At 48.0% G+C, this 13,465-nt stretch overlaps 1 protein-coding gene across 7 annotated transcripts in view; it reads right to left on the bottom strand.

Annotated features, from left to right (window-relative positions):
* Positions 1 to 13,465, bottom strand: part of NBEAL2 (neurobeachin like 2) — a 750,879-nt gene that overhangs the window by 170,177 nt on the left and 567,237 nt on the right. For all 7 annotated transcript variants that reach the window (XM_086940998.1, XM_086940997.1, XM_086941000.1 and 4 more), the window contains one exon: positions 11,551 to 11,856. In XM_086940998.1, coding sequence (XP_086797124.1) covers positions 11,551 to 11,856 — 306 coding nt within the window. The remainder of the gene's footprint in view (positions 1 to 11,550; positions 11,857 to 13,465) is intronic.

The following is a 13,465-nucleotide window of genomic DNA, read 5'->3' as shown; positions in this document are numbered from 1 at the left end:
CTCTCTCGCCCATACCACTGGAATTCCCCTTCGGAGAGCGATCTACGCCTGGACGGCCGTCCGTACGTCTGAACATACCCGCCACCCCGCTTTGCCTCCCAAGACACGATACAGGCCGCGTCGCTCTCCTGATGTGACCCCCAGTACCATCCGTACTGGAGGTCGTGGGCCGCGCCTGCCTGTGGGAACACACCCGCTGATTAAAAGAGACCCGGAGATAGGCTGGTGCCACGAAGGGCACTATCAGCGTACGACTCGTCCCCTACAAAGAAGTACGACTGAAGACTGTACGCCGTGCCATTAAAGGTACTGCACTGTACCAACTTGCTGCAACGGGCTCGGGCCCGCAACATTCTGATTTCCCCGTGAATCCTGTGCGCCTCCATTTATGTCAATACACTTCTGCCTGACCGGCCCGGTACGCCACCTGTGTGAGGCACGCACCCTGGTCGGAGCCGTCAAGTTCGTGCCGGAGTACGAGTCGCACAAGAGTGGTACGACTCGTACCCCTCAGTAAAGACGACCGCGCCGTACGCGGCGCACCGCAAGGCGCGTGGGCATCAGCAGGGCCTGTTCTCCCCGCCCGAACGACACGCACAGAAGCGCTACGAAGCGCACAGCCCTCAAGAACCTTGTACCTGCGCCTGGAAATAGTGAACTGAGAGTGGTGGAACTATTTTTAAGGTGATTGGAACCAGGTGGAAGCAGCCTAAGTATTTTTCTGAACCCTAAAGAAACACTTGCCATTTTGAAATCTTGTGGCCTCAATTTTAAAACGTTATAGAAGGTCTTGTGATAATTTTACCTGCCTGCATATATTTTTACATAAAGTACACGTATTTTGATCTAATCTATAGCCTGGTGTCCATCTGTGGGGGATCATTGGATTTACTGTGTGTAGTCATAAATGCATAACTGACAGCGCCCTGAAGATTAGCCTTGGCTGCTCACGCCACGCAACCTAAAGGGTGAGCATGGGATATTCTGAAGGGGTAATTCCCTTGCCCTGAATAGAGGAGAGGGTCCCTGCTAGTCACAAGTGCCTACCTGTGCCAACAAGAGACCCCCAATTCTAACAGACCTGAACTTGTTCTTGTCCTTCTTGCGCACCAGAAAGAGAGTAAAGGCCCTTTCCCCTTTGGGACAAAGGGACGTCTTCTATCGCCCTTTTTCTTAACAGGTTATCGGCCTCCGCTTGGAGCTCGAGCAGTTGGAACTGCAAACAAACCGGTGGAATCGCTGGAGGAGGGCTGATGAAACGAAGACTGTATCCATTGCAAACATTATTCAGCACCCACTTGTCCTGAGTAATTTTTCTCCACTCTGCCAAGTAATTCTGAATGCTTTCCCCTACCGGAGCGGGTATCGGAAGAGAGGGAAGTAGCACCTCAGGGCTTAGACCCGGCCGGGCCCTTGTTCGCCGAGGAGGACTGCTGTCTGCCTCTGCCCCTCTGACGCTTCTGGAATTGCTGCCGCTGGTACTGCTGCTGTTGTTGCTGTTGACTAGCTTGACGACCCTGCCCTTGTCATTGAGAGCCATACCGCCTCTGGAACGGACGGAAGGACTTCCTCTGCTCTTTTGGTTTCTCCAAACCAACGGCTTTAAGTGTCTCTACCTCTGCCTTCGTGCGGGCCATCTCCGCGTCAACATGTGACCCAAAGAAAGTTGATCCAGACAATGGTAAATTAGCGACTCTTTGTTGCGCCTCCGGTTTGAGAGATGTAAGGTACAGCCAGGCATGTCGTCGTAAATTGATGCCATGGCAGTAACCATGAACCGCCAGGAGAGAGGCGTCTGCCGCAGAGCTGATGACCGGATTGGAGACCATCATGCCCTCATTCAAAATCTCCTGGAAGTCTTCTCTCCTATCCCTCGGGAGTAGCTCCAGGAATTGCTGCAGGGACTCCCACAAGGAGCGGTCATAGCGACCTCAGAGCGCCGAGGCACTCGCCGCTTTCATGGAGGTGGCCGCCGTCCGGCAGACTTTCCGTCCAGCTGAGTCCATCTGATGGCTTTCCTTATCCAGAGGCACCGTAGAAGACGGGGCAGTAGCATGCAGCTTCTTGGCCGCAGTTACGATTACAGAATCCGGTACTGGATCTGATCTCAGGAACGCCGGATCGGAATCCGTGGGCCTGTACTTCTTCTGCAGCTGGGACGGAGCTGACTTCACTGAGGCCGGAGTCAGAAAAAGCTCCATAGCCTGTTCCTCCAGTCCTGACACCAAGGGCAACAAGGGGCGAGACAAATGCCGCTTGTGTAAGGTTTCAAATCACACCGATGTAGAAGGTGCGGGTACCGTCAAAGTGATCCCCAACTTCGCTGCCCCTCTCAATAGCGCCTCCTGAAATATTACGATGTCATCCACCGGTGACATCCTCGTATGGTGGAAATCCGACAAGGTGGGAGAATATCTCCGGCCACTTGAAGAGTCTGTATGACGGGACCGTGACCTATCCCTCCGGTGACGATGACGGGACCGTGTCGAAGACCGACTGTCACTCCGTGATCGATGTCTCCCTCTGGACCGTGATCTAGATCTACTAGGCCTCGGGCGATCCACTGGCCTTACAGGAGGCGGGAGCTGCGGAGGCAGAACCAGAGTCCTAGGCTGTGGAGGCCTCGTAGGGGGTGACGGAAGGTGCGGCAGAGATGGAGGAGACAGTTGAGGAGAAGGAGACGGAGGAGGCAGAGAAGTCGGAAGAGGAGGCAAGGGAGGTAGTGGAGGAGGCTTCCTCGGAGGCAATGTTGCAGGCAATGGTGGAGGCGTAGGCGTCCTGGGCCTAGAAGCCGAATAGGTCTGAGAATATTCGGATTCCGAAGACCTAACCACTCTCCTCTTCTTCTGCGCAGGTCTTGACAAGGATGCTCTGGAGGCAGACCTCTTTTCAGCCGAGCGCCGGCGCCGCCGCGACCGGGGACTCGTAGATGCAGAAGATAGGCTGACTACTGAGGCAGAGGCCACCGTCCTGGCCCTTGAACGCCTCCTCGACGACGACTTTTCTCTCCTCGACGTCGACTTCTGCGCCTTTCTGCTTCTCGACGTCGATCGTCCAGACGTCGATGAACTCCTCGACGTCGACTCTTCTTTTCGACGTCGACTCTTCTTTTCGACGTCGACTTGTCTTTCCTTGACGTCGAATGTCGAGTCGACCTCAACGGCGGTGTCACCTCGACGGCGAGCGCCGGTGCCTCTTGGACTCATCTCGACGTCGATGATGTGTTGACGCCGGTGAAGTCCTTGACGTCTACCTCGTCCGAGGTCTCAACGTCGTTCCCCTCGACGTCAAACGTCAACAACGCTTCGACCCAGGGTCGACGGGGAACAGATAGTCGTCATGCCTCTCGACGCCGAAGCCATCGACGTCGACCGGGACCGGTGCCTTTTCTGGGCCTTTTCTTGACTGGGGGGCCCCCCAGATGCCGAAGCACGGGCAGAGGACGATGACTGAGTCCCTCCATGCCCAGACCGACCTGGTTCCTGATGTCTCCTCTGCTCCAGGCCTTGGAGACGAATCTTCTCCCTGTCGTGCAGGGTCCTCCTGGAGAAAGATTGACAAGTCTCACAGACTTCAGGGACATGGGAGGAAGGGAGACAGAGTACGCATACTCTGTGGGGGTCAGATTTAGCCTTCTTCCTGGCACACTCAGGGCACTTGTCGAATAAAGCTGGCATATTCGACAGAAAGAGTGGGCAAAACTGGCTAAAAACACAGCAAAAGGAAGAGGAAGACCCCAGACATCGAGTGAAACACTCAAAACACTTCAAAAGTGCCAAAAATTGAAGAAATACCCAAAAAGGGAGAGCTCAATGCTCCAGGGTCCTGCTAGCAGGAGCAGAAAAAAGAACTAAAGGTAAAAGGACTTTGGCTGTGCATCCTGAGATACCGAGGGTCTCTGGAGAGTTCCTAAAAGGCACGGTATCCCTTTTCCAGACACATAATGGCAGCCTATGGGGGCTTGTCTGTCCTACCTTTCCTCTCGATCATTTCAAGGATTTTGGTGAAGGGAAGTTTTCTCTATGAGGGAAACTTTGTAAAATCTTTAAAATCTGACATTGTTGGCTATCGTTTTCACTGTTTAGATGTTGTGGTGACCTTTGTAGCCTTGGAAGTGTTAGGCTGCATTATTTGTCTTGATTTTCTCTTAAGTGTCTATACAGGACTGCAAAGAAGACAGCTTAAGAATTATTTTTTATTGCTCCGGGGTCCACGCACATAGGCAGGACTATTCACTAGATTATGACTATACACAGATATCCCCTACAACAGAACAACAGTTTGCAATGGACAATAATCTAGGCACAGTTTCGGATGGACCGCTTTGGAACAGAGGTCAGATATACCAAGAAGGTGGTGCAGGTCAAAGGGTTGAGTTTCAGACTTAGTCTCCAACTGCTGGGAAAGCTTCTTCTGGCCAATCCCTCAGCTCTTGGTTCTCATGGTGTACTTCTTGGCACCACTGCTGGGCACTACTCCTGGAGGGTGTAGTCCTTAGTCAAGACCCTGTTCTAGTCAGAAGTCCTACTGCTGTACAAATCCCTGAAGTAGTTTAACAGGAGGCCCACCACATGACCCATGGAGAACAGTTCCAGTCTGTGGGTGCTAGCAGCATTCAGGAGTCCTTGTGTGAGTCCCCTTCTTTCAGCAGAAGACAGAAGTCAGGCTTCTTCTTCGTCCAGTAATGTTCTGAGGAATTGGTGAAAGCGGCACCACATTTATCCTGTGCACTAACAAGTGAATGTAGGTATGCTACCACCCATTCCTAACAATTTTCTCACAGGCCCCCACCTCCTGTTTGCACCATTTTCATTTGCCTTACCGTACAATTACCCAGGAGCCTCCTGTTTCAAGATGTTGTGAAAAACAATTGGTCCTTCAAACATTTAATTCAATTAACAATAAATTTAGACCAGAATCAGTACTATATTGTATCAATCATGTCCAGTCGGACACTTGATTTAATGGATCAAAAGCAATTAATAGTGATCACACACAAAGTAATCGAGTGGGACACAGACCTGTATCCTACAGAAACACAAAAAAAAACAATTACAAACGTTTTTCAGGCAAAACAGGGAAAAACTTTTAGCCAATATAAATAAACTTGGCAAGCTTTTTGAGTAAACAGTGATTGCACTTGTTTTAACAAATCAGTTTAACGTGCAAGCTGTTTAAAACGTTAACAATGTTTCAATACATTACTAGATACTTGGATCATCATCAGGACAGGGAGCATTTTAGGTCTGAGGTAATAAGCTGCCTGTGGAGACATTGGAGCGGGGAGGGAGGCAGGACACACAGAATTAAATGTAAATGTAAAAGATTTAGAGTGCAAGGCCTACGGGATCAATGGCCTTGTTTGTAACCAATGCGCAAGGGTAAGGATCGAGGTGCCTACAAACAGTCATGCTGTTCCCGGGTCTATGGTGGCACTCAGGTCAGAGAATCTGTGAATTATGGTGAGGACCGAGTAATGGTTGAATAACAGCTTAAGAAAAAAAGCTCCAGTGGCTTGGTGTGTGTAAAAAATTGAATCTATAGGTGAATTGCAAGGATCAAGGTGCCTGCATTTACTCATGCTGGTGCGGGTGTTGGTGGCGCGAGTCAGGGGAGTGGGGGATCGCATGTTATTTTGCACAGATGCGTCAGAGCTAAGGGTGAGCTTCGAGATGGGTGGAAAAGGTGTTTTAAACTAGGACGGATGAGCGGTCGCTTGAACGGAAGATGAAACAATTGAACCGCAAGGAATAAAGCACTGACCTAGACCAGAGGAGTGGAGGATCAGTGTGAGAAGGGGAGTGAAATTTGCATCCTTGTGGTGTGGAAGACACTACAATGAGCGGTCTTAAAAAGAGATGCGGGGTTGGTACCTATTACGGCTATGAAGGCTGGGTGCCGTACTGTAAAAATTCCATGAATTAAAGGAGGTGCTTACCTAGGTGGAAATCCAGAGGCGGCTTTTATAGGAACCCTTACAACAGAAATAAAGGCAACCTTGTATTGATGGCCGAAGGGTGTCCGAGTTAGTACGACTCGATACAGGCGCTGGCTGTGTGCCGATCACACATGCAGCCTGGGGAGGAAAAGAATACTGGAGTCGGTTCAGGTTCACGAGCGGCGGGTTGTCAAGGTTCAGCCAGTGGTCTAGCGCAGTTGCTGTGCGTGCTTACCGGTAGTGTGAAGTGGTGTGTGTCAATCTGATCACGAGCTCAATGGCTGGGATGTAGAGACGGTGCGGTCGAATTAAAATAGAGTGATGCCGCACACGTGGTCAATGGAGAATGTGCGGCGTTCATGTTGGGTGAGGAGAAAAGTGTAAAGCGTGAAGGGATTGGATCAAGGATGAGCCCGGTAAAAAGACTAAGTAGGAAAATAGAGCAGTGGAGGGAGTACCAGATACAAACAATTATTGTAGTTCGCATATGTAGAGTACCAGATAATTATTGTAATTCGTATATGTAGAGTCGATAATTGCTTTTACAATTTACGGAAACAATTTAGCAATATAGGAAAAGCAGTAAGAGGTAAAAAAAACAAGGTTATGAGGTTTGGCATACGGGAATTGTGAATACAGCTCACCAATTAAAGATTTGCAATTTGGACAAATGAAAGTAGGAATAACCGTCAATGTTATCAGAGCAAAGTCGTCCAGTCTTCATTTCTGTTCAATCCGTTTCTGATACTGTCCAGATGGATAATTAGCTTCAGTTCCTCTTTATTCAAGAGTTGTGTCAAATCAGCTCCTCTGGCTGGTAGTTTTACAGTATTTTGGACCGTCCATCTGATATCGTCCTCTTTATGGCCCGCAAGGTTGAAATGCTGGACCAGGGGCGCATTTGGTGTTTGGCAGCGAATCCTGCTGCGATGCTGTCCAATGCAGCTTTTGACTTTCTGCATGGTGTGTCCAATGTAGTTTTTCAGGCTTGGGCATTGTATTGAATAAATGATGTTACAAGTGTTACAGTTAGAAAAGGATTGTGACTTGATAACATTATTGAAAGTGAAAACGTTGCCTTCCATAGTAAAATTACATACATTACAGTTACTGCATTTTGAGTGTCCCACTAGAGGCGTGAGCCCCCAGTATGCATCTAGTGTGAGGGGTTGTGTGGCACTAGGCAGTGCTGCTCGTACCAGGTGGTCTTTCAAATTGCGACTTTTGCGAAATGCAAATAATGGACTTTCAATGTTTGAAATCCGAGCATTAAGTGTTGGCCAATGTTTGAGAATGGATTTTCGAATTGGATTAGAAACCGGTGAGAACGTTGTGACACAGACTATTCTGTTGGTGTTGTCTTTGACCTTGGGTGATAACCGGATTTCTCTCGGGCAATACCATGTTTGCTTTTGGGCATTGCGAACCAAGCATTTAGGGTAGCCACGTGCCTTCAGTTTGGTTGATAAAATAGAGGCTTCTTGAAAATAGTCTTCTTTTGTAAAGCAATTATGCCTGATTCGCAAGAATTGGGAATAAGGTAAGGATTCACGTAAGGCTCTCGGATGATTGCTTTCATACCGAAGAAGCGTGTTACCCTCCGTGGGCTTTCTGTAGAGTTTAGTCAATAGTTCACAGCTAGAATGGTACATAGTGAGATCCAAGAAAGCAATAGAGGATCGGTCTAGAGATACAGTGAATTGTAGTCCCAGGCAATTGTTGTTTAGCCAATTTAAGAATTGACAAAGTGTGACTTTGTTGTTGTGCCAAATTAAGAAAACATCATCAATATAGCGGCGCCATAATGTGATGCCGGAGAAGAAGAGATTTGTGGGTGATAGAATGACTGTGGTCTCTAGGAAATCCATGAAAAGTATTGCTAGATTGGGGGCAAAAACGGCCCCAATTGAAGTGACCTTGAACTGTTGGTAAAACTTATTATCAAAAGTGAGAAAAGTACCTGGTGAGACAAAGGTCAAGGAGCTGGAGTATGAAAAGTGTCGGAACAGTTTGGGGCCTGGGTCTGGAGTTTAGAATGTTTTGGATGACGGTGAAGGCAAGGACCTGAGGGATGTTAGTGTACAAGGATTCGACATCCATTTGTACACAACAGGTCCAATGTCTGGTTGAAAGGATGGTGTTCCACCAAATTTATCATGGCCATACTGTCCCTGACATAACACTCAGTCTTAGATGAAAAAATCCACATACTGGCCGAGTGGTTCAAGTATAGAACAACACCCTGAAACTATAGGGCGGCCAGGAGGACTAGTAAGGCTTTTATGTATTTTTGGTAATGTGTAAATCACCGGCATTCTAGGTGATTTTGCGTTTAAGAATTGGAATTCTTTGGGGCTAAGGTAACCTTCTGTTTTGGCATCAGTAGTAATTTGCTAAATGAGTCCTTGTAGTTCCTTGGTGGGATTGGTGGGAAGTCTACAGTAGTGGTCAGTATTCGATATTTGGCACAGGATTTCTGCTTTGGAGGAGTCTTTTTCTTGTAGTACAATACCTTCAAGATGGCAGGTCCAAGGTGCCACTATACAGGCATGTCTTCAGATTCTTGGCCCCTCTTCTACCTAGCAGGGACAAATTGGCTTTCCATCCTACTGTGAGTGGAGCCTAGCTGGCTAGGAGTTTCCTGGGTATGAACACAGGAAGCCCTTCTTGGCATCTCCAAATCGAGGGCAGTGCTCATCTGTAAACTGTTGCCCTCCACTCCAAGCATTTCCTTGTCTTCTACCCAAGAGTCTGTTGTGTGTTCCAGGTTATCCACACGGTCTCCTGTTTCTTTGTCCCACAGCCTATCCTGGAGACAGGACTTGAATTCAGTTTTGAGGGAGCTGATTTTGGAGCGGATATCCTTCAGGAATTGGTCTATGTAGTCCTGTGTAATAGGTACCGACAAGAATCCCGCAGCCGCTGTTGGTGGGGTGCTTTCTTTCAGGTCCATCTGTTGAGGTTTTGTGCCAAAGTGACGTGACAGAATTCTCCTTGGCAGACTTAGGGCATAACTGTTTTGGTGCAAGGGTACGGGAAGGCGGAGACACTCTCCACCTCACTGCCTAGACAGTTCCAGAGGCATCGGGCGAGTACTGAGGCAGTCAGGCCCAGCTGGTTTTTGAGGGCACCCTCATCTGGAGCTCTCAAGGATTACAGGGAGGAGTCACAGGTACATTGCTCGTAGTGGCATGTGGGGGGGGCACACCCAGTAAGACCCACTGAGTGTGTTGTGAAGTCTGTGGTTGCCCGATGGGTCACAGGGCACCCACCAGTTGCTAGACTCCCCAGGGGTGACTGAGGAAGTTCTCAACAAGCAGTACTGTGTGGGCACTCCTTATAGAGGACGGTCTAATTTGCTGCGCCTTGTGTGGAGGGGTTCACAAAACAGCTCCTCAGGTACAAACATTGTCTCTGTTTGGGGTGGGGGACAGTGTAAGTCCACAGGTCAGAGCCCAATGAGCAAGGCCCAGGAGCTTCAGGGTAGTGCTACCAGTAGCGTAGGCCCTCAAGTGCAGTAGCTGGCAGAGGGGGTAGCAGGGAGGTGAGGCTCAAGGGCAGGTCGATGTCTCCATTGTAGACCAAACAGTTAATCCCAGCCATACCCCTTGCTTCAAAGGGTAGTTCAGTGATCCTGCCCTTGGTTCACCGACACCCCTGCACCATTCAAATCACTCATTCTGGGGTGGGGGGGGGGGAATTGGCATCGGAAGCCCATTCCATGGCTGTGTGTTTTTACATGGGGGGGGAGGGGGGGGGGGGGGGGTTGCGGCCATCCAGACAAAAACGGAGCAGGAGGAGGCTGAGTGCCACCGGTGGCCAGGTGCTATTGTGGATGGCCTGGGCCTGAGGCTTTGCAGGATGCTGTATGTTCCTGCGGTGCCTGTCTGAGAGAGCGGGTGGGGGATGGTGTGCCTGCCTTCCGGAGACTCATCGGCCTAGAAGAGGTTACTGTTCTCTGTCTGTGGGCGCAATCCTCTGTGGTCACGGGCGACAGCAGGGTGCAGGAGGAGAGCAAAGTGCTGTAGACCCATGCATCGATCAGATCACTCACTGCAGGGGGAGGGAGGAGGCCTTGCTCCAGCGATCAACCTCTTGCCTGTACCCAGTGGGATCACCGCCAATGAGGGTCCTCTGGTCAGACATTAAGCTGGCGCTCCTTCAGCTGGCGCAGATGGAGATCACTCGCCCTCTCTGTCCAAGCGCCAGTGTGGATGGCTCTGGCTGTGAGGCCAGGGCCCGATGCAGGGTGATGTGTGCTCCCAGGCTGCTCTCTCAAAATGGCGGGCTGGTGATGTCACGCTTGGGCTCGGGAGACTTGTTGTGGCTGTAGTGTTTGCTGTTGCGCATCCCAGCCCCTGTGGACAACCCTCTGACGGCACAGGCAGCAGTAACCTGCAGGAGGCGTATTTTGGGGCAATCCAGGGATGATTAGACAGCATGTGAGGCCATGGGAGTCTGGAGACAAGACACCACGTCTTACTTCATTACCGTTCTGGCCACAGTCCGCCCCCAATGAAATTCTAAGGGGTCTACTGTCTCCATCCTCCTTCACTTTGGTATCTGGGTCTCAACGCTCATGCCACAGAAATGCAGTCAAAGCACTTCAATTGTCTGGGGATGATGTATACACCATCCATCTTGTATTGTTCTAAATCAAGTGGCACCCAAATATCAACCACACTGCTCCCATTACTCAGACTCTCACCATATACAGAGTTACTTACATAAATGTACTCAACATGCACAAAGGATGTTGGTGCAAAGATCTAAGGTTCAAATAACAGCTCAGCGTTATGAGAGGGGTTAGCTGACTAGCCTCTCTGTGACAGAGAAAAAGGTCTAGTCACACTATTTACAAAATTTGGTACACTGCCGCTTTGTGTGTCTCACTCAAGGCATGGACAGTATTTCTATACCCATTTTGAGGATATGCTTTGCCCACCCCTTCAAGCAGAGAACAGGTTCCTGACCTCGCATTAACAGGGTCCATCCTAGGCCTCTGTGCACATTCTGGATTAGTGTAATGGCAGGGCCAAAGAAAAAAGTCAGGAAACCAGTTTCATAATCAGTAGACCACTCATGGCAGGTTCACCAAACAGGGGACCCTCCTGAATTCGAAGCATATGAGAGGAATGTTCTATTCTGTTAGATCTGTTTGCTATCTTGGCATCGCATTACTTCTAATCAAAAGAAAAGCGTCTTCTTTAACTGTGATATAACCACAAATGATTTCTAATTTCTAACTGCTGTTGTAGGTCTTTACATGAAACAAAGTAACCTTATTCTATGGTACCCCAAATCTAAACAAACCAGATTGTGTAATTAAAAAATATTCTGCTGAATTATTCGCCTATAATGCCATCCTTAGATTGATAAATCCTACAGATGTCACTAGAAGCCGTCATTCATTGCTAACTTTTCCTCTCCGTTTCTTTTATTTGGAGATATTTGATCAAATGCTGGATCTCATCCATCTGTAGACAAAATTAGTAAAACTGTCATTGGTTGCATATATTTTGCTTATTAGAGAAAATGTAAAACTGGTGAGTCTACATAAAAATGAAAAGTTTGCATCCATCACAACAGGGGGGCAGAAGAGGTGTACTTACGTGCTTTTCGATGAATGCCCTCCACTCGGATCTGCCGCAATACTCCTGGAAATCTTCGTAGAAGGTGGGACTGCCATTAGTGGGTGGCAAGGAGGGCAGGTGGTACTGAAGGTGCAAGGTCTCAAAGCACTGGTCCATCAGTGTGCGAATGATGGGCACCAACCAGGAGAACATCTCAGTCTTAGTACAGAGAGACTGCATCAAGGGGGCCTCCAGCTTGCCAAGCAGATAGCAGGCCTCGTCTCTCTTCGTGATAGAGGCCGTCTGCAGCAGGCTGTGGAGCTTCACATATGCTGAGGAGTGCATCTAGGGTTCAATGAAAAATAACCTTTAAGTGGTGCATTGACCACATGTACTACTTACTTCCAACACAAAACCGAGACACTCTCAAAGACGCTTTAAAGTACTGTAAATTTAGTTTAGGAAAACACATGACAGACAGCTCATTTTTTGATGAAAAAGCCCTAAACAGACCCTTTAGAAATAAGCAGTTATTACATTTTTACGTAAAGTTTATAAAAACAAAAGGCGGACTATGATTAGTTCAATTTGAGACTGATATGAGATTTAACTTTTATTGCTAAAATGTTGGCAGATGAGTTGGTTTAACAAACCAAGATTACTTTGCCTAATACTTCGCTGGCAGAGTACCAGCGGCACACAGATGTACCGAAGCAATGCCTGTGCATGTAAAAGAGTAACTTTTGCCCTGGAGTGAATTGAGATCCGCAATGTGGTGACCATGTTAAATCCCTCTGAAAGGACTAACTTGGTTGACTCTTACTTCTTTTCTAACCAACTTATCACTTGGGTTGGAAGTCCTTGAATTGGCGTGTGCTCTTCCAACAAGTAGAGGAAACTGTTTACAAGTCATAAATACTGGACATTTGTGACTCGGGCTACTCAGATGTATGCACCTGACGCCCCCTGAGTTATACTTCTACTCGGGATTACAGAATGTCCTTAGAGTTGGTCAGTTTTTGATTGAAAAAGAGACATCTCTGACTGAATGGGGGTAAATCAGGGGCTTTGGTGATCATCACCTTGACAACTTCACAAAAATCTGAGACAAACGCAGAAAGAAAGACTTCAATATCCAGACCTGTCCCCTCCAAATTTCAATGTCGTAATGCTACTTATTTGAGATATAAACATACGGTTATACTTAGTTGCTTTGAGCTGAGTTGTGTGAACTGCTCTTTATTTTAATTTTCACTTATTATGCCTGGCTTCATAATTACACTCCCAGTTTCCCATTTTTACTGATTTGTTACAGATGAATACAGACAGATCTCTGTGTGTTTCTTTATTTTTTACTTTTAAAAGTTGAAAAATACACAAAGTTGCCCTTCTTTTGATTGACTCTCCGTGCTGTTATTCACATTATGTGTCAATAGCTGTGTAGATGGACAGTCAGCATGGAGTTTTAGAAAACGAAACAAGAGTTCCTTAAAGACTGCATACGTTTGTGCTATAATGCAGTAAAGGATAAGTGCACATTTATTGGATAAAGAAAGTTGAAATATACCTATTACAACTTAATTTAGTCACAAAACACACAACAAATATGGATATGTAGGAAAGTGCCCCTTTTTGCCTGGTTGGCCCCCACTTTTTGCCTGATGTTGATGCTCTTTGACTAAGCGTGCCCAGGGCTCCTGCTGACTGGGGACCAAGGGCCGATGTTCTTTGCCTGAAACTGTACCTTTGCAACCCCAATTGGCAACTCTCTGGCCAAGTGTAAGTCGCTTGTCAAAGGTACCATGGGTACCAGGGGCACTGTGACCAGGGAAGGCCCCTAAGTACTGCAGCACATATTGTGCCACCCTTAGGGATCCTATACCTTAACACACATACACTGCCCTTCCAGAAAGCGTATTTTGGAACAGAGAAAAGTGAAGAGTCGACATGGCAC

This window comes from Lissotriton vulgaris, chromosome 10 (genome assembly GCF_964263255.1).
Source record: "Lissotriton vulgaris chromosome 10, aLisVul1.2, whole genome shotgun sequence".
NCBI lineage: Eukaryota > Metazoa > Chordata > Amphibia > Caudata > Salamandridae > Lissotriton > Lissotriton vulgaris.
The sequence above is the reverse complement of the archived record's forward strand: the minus strand, read 5'-3'. Positions and strand labels throughout refer to the sequence as shown.